The sequence below is a fragment of the Sorex fumeus genome, unplaced genomic scaffold, assembly GCF_029834395.1.
Source record: "Sorex fumeus unplaced genomic scaffold, SorFum_2.1 ptg000014l, whole genome shotgun sequence".
Lineage (NCBI taxonomy): Eukaryota > Metazoa > Chordata > Mammalia > Eulipotyphla > Soricidae > Sorex > Sorex fumeus.
In genome coordinates this window covers 20,794,234-20,815,312 of record NW_026606071.1, presented here as the reverse complement: position 1 = coordinate 20,815,312, position 21,079 = coordinate 20,794,234, and the positions used below count along the sequence as shown (strand labels likewise).

General features: G+C 41.4%; 1 protein-coding gene across 27 annotated transcripts in view; it reads right to left on the bottom strand.

The window, feature by feature from the left end:
* The window catches only part of ABI2 (abl interactor 2), a 107,422-nt gene extending 99,775 nt beyond the window's left edge, over positions 1 to 7,647 (bottom strand). For 2 of the 27 annotated variants that reach the window (XM_056111924.1, XM_056111938.1), the window contains exon 1: positions 7,298 to 7,639. In XM_056111924.1, the coding sequence (XP_055967899.1) occupies positions 7,298 to 7,414 (117 nt within the window). In that variant the 5' untranslated portion in view covers positions 7,415 to 7,639. Of the gene's footprint in view, positions 1 to 7,297 lie in introns of all 27 variants that reach the window. The other 25 variants (XM_056111922.1, XM_056111923.1, XM_056111916.1 and 22 more) reach the window with 21 other exon arrangements.
* Positions 7,648 to 21,079: the final 13,432 nt, after the last annotated feature.

Genomic DNA, 21,079 nt, shown 5'->3' with positions numbered 1-21,079 from the left:
GATGGCTAGTATATACGTAAAGATAGTAAAAGTAGACTATCAGTTTGTCTTCTCAAAGGAAAAAAATTGTGTGGAGGTGCATTAAATTCTAAATTAAGCACTTGTGTGGGGCCACATTAAGTCCCAATTAAGCCCTAAATTAGCCTTCAGGTACATGTTAGACCCCAGCCCTCCCCCCTGAGGACTAGGAGTGATCCCTGAGCATCACCATATATAGTCCAAACACAAAACAACAATAACAAAAAAAGTATTGTGTCAAGTTAGTCAAATGTCTTTGAAAGTGGTAGAGCATGTCTTGGATGTACAAAGATCTAGGTTCAATAGTCTGCACTGTATGGTTCCCTGAGTGCTAGTAGGTGTGACCTCCTACAACAAATAAGTGACCAGTTAGAGATCTGTCCCATAAGAGCAGTTTTTAAAAGATGGCAAATAAAACATTCAAATCTTTGTTTTATAAACATTGGGCTGGAGCAATAGCATGGCGGTAGGGCGTTCACTTTGCATGCAGCCGACCCGGGTTTGATTCCTCCACCCCTCTCGGAGAGCCTGGTAAGCTACCGAGAGTATCTCACCCGCACGGCAAAGCCTGGCAAGCTACCCGTGACGTATTCGATATGCCAAAAACAGTAACAACAAGTTTCACAATTTGTTGTGAGACATTACTGGTGCCCACTCGAGCAAATCAATGAACAACGGGAGGACAGTGCTATAGTGCAGTGCTTTATATATATTAATGGCTGTCATAATAGCAAACACGTATATATTTGATCAAATGTAATATCAACTTTTTTCTTATTTTAATACTTCTGGCACTGAAATATGCTGCATGAACCACTGTTTACAATAGCTAGAATATGGAAAAAACCTGAGTGCCCGAGAACTGATGACTGGTTAAAAAAACTTTGGTACATCTACACAATGGAGTACTATGTAGCAGTTAGAAAAAATGAAGTCATGACATTTACATACAAGTGGTACTACATGTAAAATATTATGCTAAGCGAAATGAGTCAGAAAGAGAGGGACAGACATAGTAAGATTGCATTCATCTGGGTAACATAAAGTAACAAAATAAGAGACTAACACCTGAGAACAGCTGTGATAAATACCAGGTTGTTCACTCCATGGCTTAGAGGCCAGCAGCACACTCTAGGGGTAAAGGAAGCTCAGACAGAAAAGGGAACACCAAATAAAGGGTGCTGGGAAGATCTGCACAGAATGGGAGATGCCTGCTGAAAGTAATCTATGAACCGAACATGATTGCCACCCAATGTCTCTTTTGCAGACCACAGCACCCAAAAGAAGAGATAGAACAAAAGGGAGTGCCCTGACACAGAGGCAGGGTGGGATGGAGGATGGGGGGTGGGAGGGATACTGGGATTGGTGGGGGTAGGGAATGGGCACTGGTGGTGGGATGGGTACTCGATCATTGCATAACTGAAACCCAAACACAACAACTTGTAAGTCTACAACTGTACCTCATGGTGTTTAACTAATAAAAAAATAAAAATACATTTTTGACTAAAAAAAAAAATATGCTGCATGAGTTAAGCAGCACTATTTCCTCCCTTCTCTTTGTAGTTGCTGTGATGATTGGGATTCAAATACTTGATCACAGTGCTCCAGGGAGTTGCACATTTTAGCTGTGGTGCTTTCAGGGTCTGACACTTTTTAGTTTCAGTAGTCACTCACACTCGGTTGCAGTACAACAGAGATGTCTGAACACTTTTACAGAGGAGATCATAAAAGGCAGTAGCACCTGTATCCTATTGGGCTTGTAAAGGGGTGCCAGTCATCCAACTTCCACTGTTATACAGGCAAGGCAGGTGCTCCACCATTGAGCGAATCCAAACCAAAGCAGAGATAACTCAAAGAGTCTGGGACACATGCTCTGCTTTTGAAGCCTGGCATTCAAAACCTGGCAACACACAGTTTCCCAAGCACCTATAGATGTGGCCTCTTTATTATTATTTTTTTTTACATTAAACAGAAGTCTGGAGCAATAGCACAACAGGCCGGGCATTTGCCTTGCATGTGGCCGACCCAGTCGACCCAGGATCGATTCCTCTGCCCCTCTCGGAGAGCCCAGCAAGCTCCCCATGGCATATTCAATATGCCGAGCACAGTAACAAGTCTCACAATGGAGACGTTACTGGTGCCGTCTCGAGCAACTGGATGAACAACGGGAGGACAGTGCTACAGTGCTACATTAAACAGAAAGATCAAAGCAGCTAGAAATTGCAAATTCTGAAACCACAAAGCATAAGATTCATATTACTTGATTTCAAAATTGCTATAAAGCTATACCAGGGCTGGAGTGACAGCACAGAGGGTAGGGCACAGAGGGTAGGTGTTTGCCTTCAAGGCTGCCAACCTGGGTTCGATTCCCAGCATTCCATACAGTCCCCCGAGCACTGCCAGGAGTAATTCCTGAGCACACAGCCAGGAGTAACCCCTGAGCATCTCTGGGTGTAACCCAAAAAGAAAAAAAAAAAGCTATACCATGCTATCAGCAAAAAATACATAACTACATACAGAAAAAAAGAAAGTGCTTTGTCACTGAAAATCACTGAAAGTCTCTGCAGGGAGATCAGCACCAATTTCTTGGGGAGGAGTTTGCTTACTGTTTTTGTTTTGGGGCCACACCCAGAAGTGTTTTGGGTTTACTCCTAGCTCTGTGCTCAGGGATCACTCCTGGTGGGCTCAGGGGACCATATATGGGGTGCTGGGGATTGAACCACGTAGGCCAAGCAAGAGGCAAATGTCCTATCTGCTGTACTATGTACTCTAACCCTAGTCAGCACGTTACTTAGATGACAATAAATAAGTGTGATCAAATCCTAATTATCAAAGTCACTTCTGGAGAAATTAAGTTCTAAATCAGCCTGCAGTACATCTACATGATTCATTCTTTGAGAAGATGAGATAAAAGACAAAAGTCACGGGAAAGAATGCAAGTATCAGTCCTAATGACCCTCACCTTCATACTAGGTATTGTAAGGTTCCTTGTCAGAACAAACTGAATTCAAAACAAACATTTAAACCTCTCTTTTTGCATACTCTATGGCATCCAAAAAATTAAAGTCAAGCATAGAACCTTTAAGCTTGATTCATTTTTCAATTGTTGTTTCGGGGCACATGCTGTGCCAGGCAGGGATTGAACCTAGAGCTCCTCATGGAAAGCATGGGATCTGGCCCTTTGAAACACCTCCCTGACCACAAGTTTATTTTTATTTTGGTGATGGATGGGGGGGTAAAGGGGTTTCCCAAGCAATTCTAAGGTGGCTCTGGACCCCTTCCTGTGATTCTGGACCAATTCAAGGGCCTGAGGATGTGATGCTGCTCAGATTCTATGGGGATTTGGGGTGGAGGAGGAATGCTGGGGAATGAGGCAGGGAATTCTGGGGAGATGAGACATCCAAGACCACAGGGCAAAGTTCAGGGAATCCTCTGGAGCTAAGGATTTAATTGGAGTCAGACCAGGGTCATCTGCATACCATGCATACAACTTAAAGCTAGGATCTCTCTACCTGAAGTCTTCTGTAAAGCCAAGGAAGGTATAGAGATAGTATAAAATCTGAAACCACTTTTGTAAAACCATTATATAATTATACATATCAAGAAGATTTATAAACACAAGATCCATTCAAAATTACTAGTTTTATGTTTCTCTCTATTTTATAACAAGGCAGCACTGCACGCTAGCACTGTCCTCCCGTTGTTCATCGATTTGCTAAAGTGGGCCCAGTAACATCTCCATTGTGAGACTTGTTACCGTGTTTGGCATATCGAATACGTCACAGCAGCTTGCCAGGCTTTGCCGTGCAGGCAAAATACTCTTGGTAGCTTGCCGTGCTCTCCGAGAGGGGCAGAGGAATCGAACCCGGCTCTACCAGGCCGGCGGCTTGCAAGGCAAACGCCCTACCACTGTGCTATCGCTCAGCAAGAATCGTGTATTCTAATAACCTTTATTAAATAAGTAATTTAAATCTTTGTATCATTTTAGTAATTTCTTATAAAAATGGTAATGATTATATTATCCCCATATAAACCTATCATTGGGCTGGAGCGATAGCACAGTGGGTAGGGCGTCTGCCTTGCATGCAGCCAACATGGCCGACCCGAGTTCAATTCCTCCGCCCCTCTCGGAGAGCCCGGCAAGCTACCGAGAGTATTCGATATGCCAGACACAGTAACAACAAAGTCTCCAATGGAGACATTACTGGGCCCGCTCGAGCAAACCTATCATGCAATATTTAATGATTCTAAGCATCTCTTTGTTGATAGAGAATAAACGAGCGCTAATGACAACTTTCCTATTATTTAAAGGAAAAAATTGTTTCAGGTCAAAGATTGTCTCAAATGGTAGACCATATGCTCTGCATGTATGAGGTCCTGGGTTCAGCCATCAGTATTCTATGTAAAACCCCTACTGCAGACTACCTAGAGTGATGACCCTGGCGATCCTCTAGCACAGATGGGAGAGGAAGGCTGTTGTCCTGTCCTCACTGCATGATGTGAGGACAAAATGTGATTATTTTTGAGCAATCCAACTGATTTCCTTCCTTTACTCAACTTTTACACCAAATATAATTTACAATTATAGTATTCTTAAAAATCTTTTTTGAATATCCCTGTGTATAAAATCAGCTAAGAATACTGAGTAAAGAATCATACCATTTATTACATATCATTATGTCTTTTTTCCCTGCCTTATAGATAAAAATTGGATTTCTAAAAAATTAAATGAGTATTAGGTCAGTTAATTTAAATGAGTGGAGCCTGATGCTATTATTAAGACTAAACTGACTAGCTAACCACATATTCCACCAGATGACTTCTTCTATTGCAGGGTCACTGGCAGCAGTAGCCTCTGTTGATTAGTTCTTTGGCCACATGTAGGACTAGTCAAATGGACCAGTAGGATCAGCACAAAACCACTCTAGCTATGTTCTATTATCAACTCTTCTGTGAACAATTCATACAAGATTTATCAAGTGAGAGAGCAGCAATAATATTCTCACTGGACCCTAAAACAATCACTGAGATGTTAAAGTGTAAAAAGGAACTAACACACTATGTTGAAAATAACTGATATTTTAAAATCTAAGTCTATTCCATTCAGTAACAGAGATACTATCAATTTTCAAGTGCTACCACAAGAAAATGACTCCCAATGTGAAGATAGACTATAGTAACTTATCTGATTCAAGCAGAAAAAATAATATATGATGACAATCACTGGTCCCATTAACCTCTTAGTTTTATTAATACACATACTTTTTATGTAACAATTGTAACCAGGAGCAATTACACCTCCAATTACAATAAAAATTCTCTTCCAAAGAGAGACAATCTTGTTTCTTTGCTTACTGGTAATCACTGCAACACAATCACTTTTCCACCCTCAATTTATGTTCTGAGTTATAACTCTTTCCATTAGTATGCTGCAGGAGGTAACAGAATTAACATGTTACAGTTCTTCAGATTTGCCTTTCACAGAGATCATGAATTCCCTGAAGACAGAGACTATAGCTTCAAGACCATTAGAGCATAATCTGACACAATATATGGTATTCATTTGCTCACAGATCAGCCTCTCCTACTAATTACACTATATCTTGTAGACATTAAGTGTATATCAACACAACATATAGTGGCAAGAAACAGAAGACCTTGGAATATACATTTAGCAAAAAATTGTGCAAATGAGGGCCACAGATGTAGTTTCAGAGGTAGAGCAGATGCCCTGAATACATGAAGCCTTAAGTTTGATTCACTGTACAGGAAAAAAAGAAAAAAAGAAACTAAATCTCTGAATCTCTCATATCCCACTCTCTGCATCGCATCCTAGAAACAAGGACAATGTAATTTTTGCTTGACTCTTTGATCTAAGACACATTCTTTTCCAACTAGAAATTGCTTTCAACTGTCTTGACTTGAAGAGAAATGACTTTGCTTAAGGTTCACTCTTTTATACAAATGTTCTATAGAAGATAATATGGAGTTCAATTTACAGATAATCAAGTAAAATTTCACATATCATCCTTGATTAACTAAGCAGTTCTTATAAAATTTACCAATCTATACAGGCAACAATTCTTTTTTCAGTTTACACTATGACTTGAGAATGCTTCCCGGTATAGCTATGCTAAGAATGATACCTGGAGAGAGAAGAAGAGGTGGGAGCAAGAAAAAAGATCATACTGAAGATACAAGTTAACACACTTCTTCCATTTCCACCTTCACCCCAAGAGAATTTATAAATGGGAAGGGGAAAATGGAGGTAGAATGTGATTCAGAATTAGCCATAAAAGATGCTGAATTTGCAATCTGCACATTTTAACCCGTCCATACAAATAATTTTTAAGACCATCCCCCCCCTTTTTTTTCTTTAATCCACAGAATCATTTGCTGCATCTAGGGGTAGTTGGCTCACAATTCAGAAGGGTCTCACCTCCAGACCCATCACACGCACAGCGCTACCAGTATGAGTGCAGGGGCCAAACCAAGCATCACGGGGGAAAATTAAAATAGGGGTTCACTTCTGATTCTCACCACCCCCAAACCATAAAAATCAATGCCCCCCCCACACACACAGAGAATAATCACCAATTCTAACGGGATGGGGGAAGGGGAGACAGATCATTATAATGCAGCTTCTCCTCCTCCTCCATAAGGAGAAAAATGGAAATAACTTCCTACAAGCGACAACTGCTCTTCAGTATCCCCGTTAGATCCTAAAAACAAACCCCCCCCCCAAAAAAAAAGGTCTTTCGAGGCATTCGCATGTGCAGAAAACCCAGGCACTTTACTTTGCAGCAACATAGTCCCTTCAAGATATTCCAGAGCTTGGGGGATGGGGAGTGACCCATAAATCTACGCCCCCCCCCACATACACACACTCCTTCCAAATGGGGGAGCAAATTCTGTCAAATCAAAAAAAAATTAAAATGTCACCCCGCCTCCTCCCTCCTCCGCCACCCCAACACACACACACACACACACACACACACACACACCCCACTCCCCGCCTCCTCCGCATCGAGGGTCGATTCTTTGAAGAAAAAAAAAAAATGTTTTAAAGCTACAATTTCTCCTCAGCGAAGGATTCGCACCCATTCACCCGCCGCCTCCCTTCCCTTAACAGGGGGCTCCGCTCGGCCGCGTCCCCACCAGGGCCTCGGCCCCGCTTGCCCTATGCCCCCAGGGGCGCGCGGCCCCCGACCCCCGGTTCCCACACGCGCCCCTCACTCCGCCCGGGCCAGACGCGCCCAGGCGGGCAGATGCGCCGCACCTGGATGTAGTTGTTCTCGCAGTAATCTGCCACCCGTTCCAGGTTCGTGTAACTGTCGAAGAGGGCCCGGCGGCCCCCCGGGATTTCCTCCTCCAGCAGCATCTGCAGCTCCGCCATCTTCACATCCTCCTCCTCAGACCGCAGAGGTAGCGGCGGCGGCAGCGCCTGGGAAACCCGAGATTGAGAGAGGAGGAGCAGCGGCGGCGGCGACGACGGCGGCGGCGGCAGCGGCGGCGGCCGCAACTCGGGAGGAGCGAGAAACAGGCCCCCGCTCCGCGCGCGCGCGCGCGACAGGGGAGGGGGCAGCAAGAACGGGGGGCGGGGCGCGAGCGGGCCGACTCCGAGGACGGTCACCGCGGCGACGGCCGGCCGGGCGCGCGCACGCGCGCTCCCCTCCCTCCGCCCCCAGGCGCCCGAAAAAGATTCCCACCCTCGGCCGCGCCGCCTGCCCCTCCTCCACTTCCGGCGTCGCCTAGCGACCGCGGGAGTGTGGCCGGGATGCGCGCGGAGTCGGGCGCGCGCGGTTAACCCTTCGGACCCCGCGGTGGTGACGCTGCGGAGTTCTCCCGGCGGCCTTTGTTACTCGGGCAGGAACGCGCCCCTCAGCTCCGCAGCCGCCTTTCGTCGAGCCCTCCACCGCCGCAGCCGCGTTATCGCCACGCAGGAGTCCAGCCGCGTGGGGGGCGATCGGCCTGAAGAACCTCAGCCACCTGAGACAATGTCAGCCCACAGAACTTCCATGCAGTTTTAGGAATTGCCTCACTTTTCCTTTTTTTTTTTCCTTTCAGCTTTGACCTCAGCTGTCCTCTTCTGTAATGATAAGTGCATTCCAATGTCCTAAGCCCAAATTTTCCTGCACTCCAGTTTTTCCGCACTTAATTTGTTCACTTCTCCCCCCCCCCCCCAAAAAAAAAAAAAAACTGTTTCTCCCGGCCGGGAGGAATTTCTGCCCTTGGTTGCCAGCCGCCAGAACCTCACTCTTTGTGCTCATCCTCTCTCTGATCAGCTTCCTAGCTGGCTACCTGGCCTGTCAATTCTGGTTCTGTCCGTCTCGCTGCATCTTTTCTTCCTCGAATCCGTCTTTGAAGGTTTGAAAAATAGATGTTGTTGGTACAGTATTAAATTTCTTATCTATAAGGTATCACATGACTAAAATAAAACTTTATGTGGCTGTATCTTTTAAATGTAAATACTATAAAAAATTCAGTCTTGAATAGAGATTTTGATCTTGCAGTTATTCTAATTTTTGTCAGCTGCTGAGGTAGAAGGCTCATGAAGTCCAAGTTGATTACATTTGAAGTTTAGAACAGAATTCATTATTTCAACTTTTGCTTTTAAGGTTACCAGGCCAGTGGAAATCTTAAAAGCAAAATCACCTTCCTCCTCCCTTCTCTCCTGTCTTCTCTTAGACTATGGGAAGATATTATACTTTCTCTCCAGAAAAGTCATTTTAATACCATGCCAATACAAATTTCTCATGCAATATACCATTTAACTTTACTATATACAGATTGTTTTTTGAGTTTTCCCTGTGAAACCCAAATTAAAGGCTATTGAAAATGTTGGTACCATCCAAATACTTTCATTCTTAACCATTTTTTTTCTTTTGGGGGTCACACCCAGTGATACTCAGGGGTTACTCATGGCACTACACTCAGAGATTACTCCTGGCCATGCTTGGGGGACCATAAGGAATGCTGGAAACAAGCTACCTGCTGTACTATTGCTCTGGCCCCCTTCTTGACCACTTTTAAATATCAGGATTAGTCGTTTACAGACCAAAGTATAAGGAGCTCTCGAAAAATGAATTCTGGAAACATAGCTCAAGTTAGAACACACAACACTCTTGAGACTCATTATTGATGAAACAAGATAGTTATCTAAATGACATAAACTTGGCAAGGAATAAGCCATTATGAGTAATCAAGTGAATGAAAGATTAGATAAAGCAAACTTTTCTTTCAGATCAGACTTTAATGGCTCAAATAGACCACAGTTAAACTGTAAAAAGGCCTCCAGGTGAGAAGACATTCTTCTCCCATTATACTTATTCCCATATAGCACCCTTACATATAAATTAGAAATTAGCTCAATAAGCAAATCTGAGGGGTGATTCTTCATGTAAGGAATCACTGTATTAAGAATCTAGTACTTTCTAATTAACCTGTGACAATTTCTTGAATATTAGCTTCAATATCTGGAAAACCAAACGGCTAAACTCAGGCTAACTGCCCTCAAACTGCAGCATGTTTTGGTAGCACCTGGAAGGCTTATTAAACCTATAGGATTGTTAGGGACCACCATTAGATGTTTTGTGATGTCTGGCATTCCTAGATGTGCTCAAGACATAATCCTGGAAGTGCACTGAGTGATACTACTGGTGAGGCTCAGGGCTTCATATGGAATTTAAAGGATTGAATCCTGGTCAAGACAAGCACCTTACCTGCTGTACCTTCCCCCCACCCACCTTTGGAACGGGGGTGTCATATACTGTTATCTAAGGGCTTACTTCCAGCAAAGGGGTGTCATATACTGTTATCTAAGGGCTTACTTCCAGCAAAGGCTCAGGGATCAATCCTGGCAGTGTTTAGGGGACCACCTCTAGAGCTGTCTCTAGAGCCCCTAGATTCTATTAGATTAGTCTGAAGTTCCAACAACTTCCCAGCTGATAATGTAACTGCTCTTTTTGCTCCAAAGGTATATGATTCTAAGTTCTTGTACCTAGAAATCTCAAGCAAGAGGAACTTTTTAAACTCAGAAGAAACTAAGGATTCAAGGACAGAATTCTGCTGCCACCAGGATAATTTTTTTTTCTGCTTTTTTGGGTCATACCCGGCAATACACAGGGGTTACTCCTGGCTTTGCACTCAGGAATCACTCCTGGTGGTGTTCGCGGGACCATATGGGATGCTGGAAATCGAACCCGTGACAGCTGAGTGCAAGGCAAATGCCTTACCTGCTCTACTATCACTCCAACCCAGATAACTTTTTAAATTTTATTTATTAATTTTTATTAGTGAAACACCATGAGGTACAGTTGTAGAGGCATTGAGTGGCAATCATGTTCAGTCTATAGTCTACTTTCAGCATGCATCTCTCATCCTGGGAGGTTCCTCCCAACACCCTTTATTTGGTGCTCCCTTCTCTATCTGAGCTGCCTTTTTAGATAATTTTTTTAAAGTTAGTCCAAAGAGATAGTAAACAGGCAAGGCACATACCTTGCATACAATCACTCTCATACCACCCCCAGCACCACCACAAGAGATCCCTAAGCACAAAGTCAGGAGTAATCTCTAAGCATAGCCAGGTGTAGCCCCATCCCCTCCCTACAAAAACAGGAAAACAACTATAATTTCTACAAAAGTGGGAATATAGGCCCAGGATGAGACTCAGGTAAAGTGCCTGCCTTGCATGCCTATCGTGGGGGAAAAAAAATGTAGGAGTACATGTATATATACAGTATGTATATAATCTCAGTCATAGAATTGTTGACTTTTTGATTTTGCTCATCTTAATTTTTCTATTATGAATGAGTATTGTTTTCCTGACTCCAATAAGATTATTATATCTCCAAATCAGAGAAAATACTTATATTAATGCAACCCAGTTGACATTTTTAAGACAATTTTATTATCAGCTTGACTTTTAATGCAAAAGCATTAAAAGCTCCTATATTTTTCATATATTAACTTAAATAATAAGTGCAGTTGATTTTTTTAAATCCTATTTCCAGTGGCTGGAGTGATAGCACAGCAGGTAGGGTGTTTGCCTTGCATATGGCCAACCCAGGTTCTATTCCCAGCATCCCATATGGCTCCCCGAGCACTGCCAGGAGTAATTCCTGAGTGCAGAGCCAGGAGTAACCCCTGTGCATTGCGGAGTGTGACCCAAAAAGAAAAAATAAATAAATAAGATAAAATAAAATAAAATGAAGTCTGGGCTGAAAAGAATCCAACAAATGGGGCACTTGCCTTGCATGTGACCAACCCAGAAAAAAATAATAATAAATAAATCCTTTATTTCCAATAAATTATACCTTTGCTTTGTCCCAAATTTAAATTCTCATTACCATATCTTGAAATAACCACAGTACCTAAAAGTTTGGGGCTTTTGAGTTCATCATAGCCTTAAATAAGAATATTTAAAAAGGGGGCTAGGGGTGGAAAGCAGTGAATAGTACATCAGGTAAGGGACATGACTTGCGCACAGCTGACAGGTTTTACCCCAGAATCCCATATGGTCACAAGCACCACCACCCTCACCCCGCCAAAAAAGAAAAAAGTTACATATGGGGATATACCATATGTCCATGATACAACCTGTAGGAATTATATTCAAATGCTTAGTAATAGTTTCCTGTGAGAGAAAACAAAATAACTCCTCTCCTGTGAAACAGAATTTTTTCCATTAAAACATGACAATGGATAACATAAATCTGAAGCTATTAATAATATAGTTTGATGTATAGGTAGAGTTATGGGGCAGGTAATTTATCTCAAAAGGCTATGTCTGTAAAGAATAAACATTCTTCAATTCTTTAGTTCCAACTAAAATTGGCTTTGTATGTGCCTCCCCAAAATAGCGAATTTGAGAGCTAATGCAAAATAAAAAAATGAAAGGTGCTAGATTATCATTTCCCAAAGCTAGATTTCTGAAATTAGCTCTTGTTCATTCTTTTGTTTTAAAATATATTAAATTTTTTTTGGGGGGGGGGGTGGTTAGACCACACCACACCCAGAAGTCCTCAGAGGCTATTCATGGCTCTCTGCTCAGGAGTGAGTCCTGGAAGTGCTCAGGGAACCATATGTAGTGCCAGAGAATGAACTGTGGTGGCCTGCATTCAAGATCAGTTTCTTACCCCCATAGTATCTATCCAACCCCCAAATTATATGAAATATTTTATAAAACTTCATGCCTCACAACATATTAACTACATTTCATTACTGACCTTCATTTAGTAACATGAATTCTTGAGTTTGAAGTCTATCAGTTTTTCTTATGCACTAATTCTGCTAGAATCCATATATGATGAACATTAATTAAGCTAGAGCAAGCCCATTCCTGGTAAGTTGGCTGACTATTTTATTTGTTTTTAGACCTATCTAGTAGTGTTCAGGGACTATTTCTGGCTCAGTGTTCAGGGGTCATACCCAGTAGTGCTTGGGGAAATATGTTATACTGAGAATCAAACCCAGGCCTCCTGCTTTCAAAATATGTGCTCCAAACAGTTATACTATCTCTCTATCATCATTTTCATAACTTTTAAAATAACTATCCATTTCTTGTCAGTTTCAGTAATACAGCAGACAAGACTATATAAAACTGTACTCATATAATTGCTAAACAGCATGGTACATAATAATAAATCTGTGTCATCAAGGTTAATAAGATTATTCTTGATTATTGACTGCTATATTTATGAAATGTAAGGTTGAAGAGGTTAATAGCAAAAAAATCCATGTCTCCTTTATCAAAGGAATTTTATATAGAGTCTTAAAAAGAAGTAGCAGAAAATTTGATTTAAAAATGGCAGGGAACACTGAACTTAACTACACTTAAAATCCATTAGAAGGATTTTTCTTCCTCCTCCACAGGAATGAATAATATATTTGTCATAAAGTAGTCAAAGACTTCTATTACAGAAATGTCTACCTTTATGAATAAGTGAATGACTCATTTCATAGGGTTTTTATGGTGATATTTTAGGGGGAAATCCCATCTTCTAGCAAGCTGATCTTTGGCAATTATGATAAGGATACAGGAAAATAAGAAATTTGTCAATGTAATGGGATTCAAGATAAGAGATTTGGGGCCAGAGTGATAGTACAGTATTAGGATGCTTTCATGTGGCCAACCCTGAGACTAGAAGAGCTAGTAATAAGCCCTGGGGACAACTGGGTGTGGTGCAAAAAACAATTTAAAAAAAAAAGAAAAAAGAAACATTTGCAGTATACTAGACTACTTAAATGACACTGTAGTAAATAATTCCTAACTTTTCTTTTGAAGATTTTTTGTTCAGAGATTTATTTATTTTGTTTTGGAGTAACACTCACTGGTACTTAGGACTTAAGCTTGTGCTCTGGGATCACTCCTGTCAAGCTCAGGGACCATATGGGATATGAAGATAAATCCAGGTCAGCCATGTGCCTAGCAAGCACCCTATTGGCTGTACTACCACTCCTGCCCCAAGAGTGGTTTGTTTTTTTTAAGTTTTGCATCTATTTACTGCTTCATTTTATGAGGAACAACCCCTAAAAAATGAAGTGCTTGGGGTTCTGGGGTTACTCCCAACAATGCTTTACCCAGCACTAATGCCTTCAGTAAGGTGCTCAGGTTAGCATTGGGGGTGGGGGTGGGCGTTGTCACCACAATCACACCCAGCAATGCTCAGGAAGCCATGCAGTGCTAGAGAAATAAAAGTAGGCCCTCGTACATGCTAGGCAAATGTTCTACCACTTGAGCTATTTTCCCAACCCCCATTGTCTAGATTAAACAAAATTTTTAAATGAAGCTTAAACTACTTAAAGATAAACCATAAATAAGATATGTATGGGTATTTACAAGGACATCTAGCATCCAACTAGGAAATAAGACTTTCAAAAACCTGTCATATACCATGCTGTGTAAGATCAGATGTGCTCAGGGCTGGTACTTGGGCAACAATCTGTATAGTCCCTCAGAATATTTCTGCTCAGAAAGGCCTTAAATGCCTGGGGCTTAGTGCTTTGAGGGTCATACTAAAATTCTTAAAATGTTAATCTTTAAATTCATGGTTTGAAAGTGAAATCAAATGGAACCATTTATGATTCAGGGTCATGAAGACCATCTCCTACTCTTCCAGAAATACTAACCACCTTTCTATAGTGCCCTAGCTTGATACCTGGTCTCCCTTTCCCTACTCCTGCCCATGACTACCGCTGCCTTCTATGACTGGACTGCATTAGCGAGAAATTTAGTGAGGGCAGCCCACTTTTTATAACAGTCACCCTTTAAAGGAGACCTAGATACAGGCATAGGGAAAGTCAGGTTCTCATTAGAGGTTTGTTTTGCAGCATCTTGAGGTAGGATGAGGCTGTCTGTGGCTAAAGCAGGGTACAGTAACTTCACCAAGTGACTAAGTGGAACACTCTTGCTTACTCCTAACCCAGGTAAATAACATGTTCCAGAGTGGAAAGTTCAACCACACTAGGGTCACATATCCATCAAAGATGGAAAGTTCCTTGGTGGGATAGCTTGTGAGGTAGAAGACTGATTCACTTTGTTTACAGCCAAAGTCCCATATTTCCAGCTTGTAGTAGGACCCACAAATAATGTAGTCATGCCTGAATGTGCCTAAAATAATCTGCTAAACCTTTACAAACTCCCAAATCTCTGAAAACAATGTATTATGAATTGTGTGTCACCTATTTTCAAGTGTTTGGTTTGTTTTTAGGAGACTATTATCCTTTTTATTATCGTTCTCCCTTCCGAAATCCGACACGCCATTTCGTCAGTAAAGAAGCAAACAGCACCCGGCCCAGACAAGGTCAGACCTGAACACCTGAAGAACCTGCCGTCAGTACTCATCAATACACTGGCTCGGCTCTTCACTCGCTACCTGTCTGAATGCAAGGTTCCATCTCAATGGAAAACCAGCAGGACCGTACTACTGTTCAAGAAGGGAGACATCCATGACATTGGCAACTATCGCCCGATCTGCCTATTGTCTGTCATCTACAAGTTGTTCACTCGAGTCATCCTGAATAGGATTGGCAGAACACTAGATGAAGGACAACCATGTGAGCAAGCAGGGTTCCGCAAAGGATTCAGCACCATCGACCATATCCACACGATAACCAAACTCATTGAGGTTTCTCGGGAGTTCAAGATGCCGCTCTGCTTAACGTTCATTGATTTAAAGAAGGCCTTTGATTCTGTTGAGACAGAAGCGGTCATTGAAGCCCTAGCCAATCAGGGCATTCAAGCCCAATACATCAGGATCCTCCGTGAGCTGTATTGCGGATTCACTACCAGGATCTCACCATTCTACAAAGAAGTGATTGTTGATGTCAAGAGAGGGGTGCGGCAGGGTGATACCATTTCACCAAAACTCTTCAGTGCCACCCTCGAGAACATCATACGACGACTGGAATGGGAAGGAATGGGAGTGAAGATAGATGGTCGGCAACTACACCACCTCCGCTTTGCTGATGACATTGTTTTAATAACACCAAACATCAGCCAAGCGGCACAAATGCTGGCCGACTTTGACCGTGAGTGTGGAAAGGTAGGACTACAGCTGAATCTTACGAAGACAATGTTTATGAGAAACAGCCTTGTTCCTGACGCCCCATTCGCTCTCAATGGAATGACCATCTCCGAATGCAACAGCTATGTGTACCTAGGTCGAGAGGTCAACATGACAAATGACCTGGCACCCGAGCTGCGCAGGAGGAAGAGAGCGGCTTGGAACGCCTTCAAGAACGTCGAAGAAATAGCTAAGAGGACGAAGAACCTCCGGCTCCGGGCACATCTCTTTGATTCCACTGTTCTTCCTGCATTAACATATGCCTCAGAGACCTGGGCCCTACGCAAACAAGATGAGAACGCCATTCAGGTCTCCCAAAGAAGAATAGAAAGAGCTATGCTTGGAATATCACGTTTCACTCAAATGAGAGAACGAATCCGGAGTTCTGACATCCGTCGACGATCAAGGATCAGGGACGCTGTCTCATTTGCCAAGGTGTCGAAAATCAGATGGGCTGGTTACGTAATGAGATTTAAAGACGACCGTTGGACTAGAGCTGTTACTGATTGGATTCCACGGGATGTCAAGAGACCGCGTGGCCGCCCACCTACCAGATGGTCAGACTTCTTTGTCAAGGTCATGAACGATCGGTTTGAGGCCCTCCATGTTCCCGGAGCGAAGAGATGCCATTGGGCTACACTAGCACGCGACAGGGACAAATGGAGACGTTACTGGCGCCCGCTCGAGCAAATCGACGACTAACGGGAAGTTAAGTGATTAAGTGATTAAGTGATTATCCTTTTTGTCATATATCAATAGCAAGGAATACCAAGTTAACCAGTTCTAATAAAAAAATGTTGTATGAGTCTGGGAAAAATCCTATATAAAACTTTTCTTGGCCATAATTCCCCCCCTTACATGAGGGGAATGGATTCTCTTAAATGTACACAGCTGTAGATAATGTACTAAGTCTAAAGTAAATCAGCTTTAAGAAATTAATAAATCATATTTCTGACTTTAACTTAATTAACTGCCCTAGATGTTTTACATTATTATAAAAAATTTAAAACTACTTAAGAGGAACTACAATGTAATAAAATATAAACTACAAGCAACTGAGCTAGGGACATGGTTCAATGGGCTAGAGTGCATGTCCCCAGCACCTTCAGGAACAGAACCTGAGCATCAGGTGGGACTCTACCATCCAAAAAAGAACCACAAACACAGATCTTTAGCAAGCATTTCAAAATTTCCAGAATCCATATTAAAAGTTCTTTAAGTAACTGTTATAGTTACCATTACTAAAAGTTACCAGTGACTAATTATCTTATTCGTTGCTTAGTAAACTCCTACTTCCATAATTGAAGATGAGAACTCCTTCCTCTTAAGTTTAGAGTCTCCTATATTCAACTGCTCTTCTCTTATCTTCTCACTAGCAAAACAGCTCAGGAGATTAGGGTTATCTGACCTGGGAAAGAAGAAAAGAGACCTAATAATGGAATCTCTCCACCTTCTTAATTTCTACAAAGAACAAGCCTCTGAAGTATCTCTATGCATATGATGGGCCTGCAAAGACAAATCTCTGGGCTGTAGAGATAATACAGCATGGGCAGGACCCTTGAATTGCAAAAGGCAGACCCTGGTTCTATCCCTTACACCACATAGAGTTTCACAAGCCTGTTATGTGATCCAAGTACAGAGCCTGGAGTAAGATGTGGCTAAAAAGTAAATATATATATATTATCTTCTTATGGCTGTGATTCTGAATGGACCTCTGATACTGAAACTGAACTGGACACTTCACAGTGTCCTTCTATAAATTCTCTAAGTAAGAAAAAATAGAAACTTAAAGAACAGACTGTGTTTATAATTCGACCAAATTTTTGCCTTTGGTTTGAAACCCTATCAATCTCGATCATTGAGAAAATAGATGACAGGTTTCTTGGTGAGATCATATGCTACAGAACTGCCCTACTTATTGATTTTTATTTTATAATATCATATATTTCCCTCAGAGTCCCATCTAGACAATAATACACCACAGTGCCTAATTCTTGTGATTAAGGAATTTGTATTAGAAAAAATGAAGATCTCAGGACCTAAAAATTCACATAATTTTTGTGTGAATTTCACATAAAATTCACACACCCATTAAGAAAGGTTGTCATGACAACTTTGGTTGAAGATATGTATTTTTAAATCTAAGTAAATTTAACATTCAAAACATTTGCATTTCCTTCAAAGATTCTATGTCAAGAAAATACAAATTTTCCCAATTCATTCTCAATCTACACTTCCTTGCTAATTTAACAAAATCATATGAATAAAGTAGCTGCATAGACTTAAGCATATATTTCAAAAATACATAATACAAGTTTTAAAAAATTAAAGTACAATGTTATTCTTCCACTCAAACTTCTTGCTCAATTTTTTTAATAATGAGATCATCTCATCATTTCTAAAAATTCAAGTTCTGAAAAATCAATGATCTATAAACTGATGACAGTGCAACCAGGAAGTCAACATAGATGAACAGACCTAATGCTGCAGTATAATTTAACAACAAATCACACATCTAATAAATACTGGTTTTGACCTAAGCAAACCAGTCAGATTGAAAGTTCTCCAGGATTCCTATTTTGCATCAATATTGAAAATATTCCTTCAAAAGATGCCTACTTGCTCTTGTTCATATACCACAAATAACAAAAATAGTAGTTTGATTCCCAGTAGATTTTTATGCTTCTTCAATCACTACAGCCTATAAGAAAGTCGAAATTTCATCATGCTGTTACCTATGTATAAGTTCCTTCCTATGTCCCATTTACAGTCACTATTCTAAAGTTCTTCAATTTCTCCTAAACACAAAACCTATAGTCTCAATGCAAGAAAGTTAAGATTTGGATAGTAGACTTTGAGGTTCTTCCTTCTCAGATAAGCACAGGAGAGAAGTCAGAAATAATGGTATATCTGTTTTGTTCACTGCTTTATCCCTGAGTACCTATCTCAGTAGTAAACATTAAGTGCTCTGGTAAACATTAACTACTCAATAAAACTTTTGCTTGTCAGGCCAGGGAGATAGCTCAAAGGACTAGGGAACATCTTTTCAAAAGTATTTATTACCTTTTTGAAAACAAGTACTTTATAATTTGATTCTATAATTATAATGCTAGGTAACACCAATTCATTTTCTATCATGTGTTAAACTAAACTGTATATATATATGTGTGTATATATATATATATATATATATTTGCTTTTTGGGTCACACCCAGCTGATGCTCAGGGGTTACTCCTGGCTCTGCACTCAGGAATCACTCCTGGCAGTGCTCGGGGGACCATATGGGGTGTTGGGAATCGAACCCAGGTCAGCCGCATGCAACCTACCCGCTGTGCTATTGCTCCAGCCCCTGTATAAATATTTTAGAAAATTTTTAATTATTCAACAGAGTATTTGTGATTTATTTGCTCATAGCATTTAATTACATACTATATCAAAACCAATTCCTAATCTCTAGAGAGATAGACACTGAACTCTAATAAGAGTTGAACTGAAAGAATGTCATTTTCTGCCCTTTTGTTTACTGACAGGATTTTTGCAAAATGGCTCCCAAATCAAATTTTATGACAATCCGTTCGTGATCATGAAATTGTATAAATCAAACAAATTTAATTTTAAAATGTTTTCCATGTTAAAGTGTATAATCACCTTGCCCCAAAATCTACTCCCAAAATGAAGTCACTGTCACTGTCACTGTCCTCCCATTGTTCATCGATTTGCTTGAGCTGGCACAATAACATTGTGAGACTTGTTGTTACTATTTTTGGCATATTGAATACGTCATGGGTAGCTTGCCCAGCTCTCTGAGACGGGCAGAGGAATCGAACTCAGGTCAGCAGTGTTCAAGGCAAACGCCCTACCCGCTGTGCTATTGCTCCAGCCCCCAAAAAGAAGTAAACAGTTAAAAAAAACTGTTCATAAGTAACTACGTTAAAACTATGCATTTTAAATGCAAATATATAAAAATAGGGGAAAAGTTGGTAGCACTGTCCTCCTGTTGTTCATTGATTTGCTCCAGCGGGCCCCCGTAACATCTCCATTGTGAAACTTGTTGTTACTGTGTTTGGCATATCAAATACTCTCGGTAGCTTGCCAGGCTGTCTGAGAGGGGCAGAGGAATCAAACTCCGGTCACCTGGGCTGGCCACGTGCAAGGCAAATGCCCTACCACTGTGCTACTGGGCCCGCTCGAGCAAATCAATGAACAACAGGAGGGCAGTGCAGGGGAAAAGTTAAGATGTAAAAAATAGATGAGGGGCTGGAGCAATAGCACAGCTGGTAGGGCATTTGCCTTGCAAGCGGCCGACTTGGTTTCGATTCCCAGCATCCCATATGGTCCCGTGAGCACTGCCAGGGGTGATTCCTGCGTGCAGAGCCAAGAGTAACCCCTGTGCATCGCCAGGTGTGACCCCAAAAGAAAAAAAAAACAGATGATCTGGCTATATTAGTGTTCTTTTTTAAGATTTCTTTTAGGAGCTGAAAAAAATAGTACAGGGGTTATGCCATAGCCATGCCTTCAGACTCACATCAGGCTGTTTCATTCAGAGCAAATCGGAGCTGAGTCGGTGAGGCCTCTCCCCACCCAAACGGAGCCAGCTCCTACAGCTGAAAACCCCCAGAATTCAACCGCTGCCATGCTCACAGCCGCTCTCCCCACGCTCCGATGAGCTTCACCCATGAGTCAATCTATTCCTGGACATCTTGTACTTTATACCACCAATACCAAGAGTAGCACATCATATTTGATTGGGTTTAAATTAGAAGGCAACCAATCTTAAGTGTAAATGTATTTATACGGATATAGATATAAGCACACAAGTCTCACCCATTAACAACATGTTACTAATATCTTAAAGAAGGGTTTAATAGCTCCTGGTGAAATTCAACAATCTTCACACACTTTCTTCTAAGAAACCTTTTTGTCTCATTTTCGGTTGGTTATTCATAACAAGCAATACAAGATAAATTATTTTGGTTCTGGGCACAGGGTCTGCGTTTCGGGATAGAAGTACAGTGATGAGGGGCTGGAGCAACTGCACAGTGAGTAAGGCGTTTGCCTTGCACACGGCCGACCCGGGTTTGATTCCCAGGATCCCATATGGTCCCCGAAGCATTGCCAGGAGTAATTCCTGAGTGCAAAGCCAAGAGGAACCCCTGAGCATCTCTGGGTGTGGCCCCAAAAGAAAAAATATATACATATAGTGGTGGGAAGATATAATGGTGGTGGGATTGGTGTTTGAATATTAAATGTAATCCAATATTGTGAACTAATTTATAAAAATAAAATTAAAAATTAAAAAAATATCTCAGGGGCTAAAGCCTAGCATGTGTTTGTTTCCTGAGTGCTGCCACATGTGACCCCTGAGTATGGATTCAGGAAGAGTTCCTGAGCATATCCAGGTGCAGCCCAAAACAATTCATCTTAATTCTGCTGCTGTTATAGTATGTTCTTACTCACTTTTTTTAGCAATTAAAAAAATCAGTAGTTTTGTTTG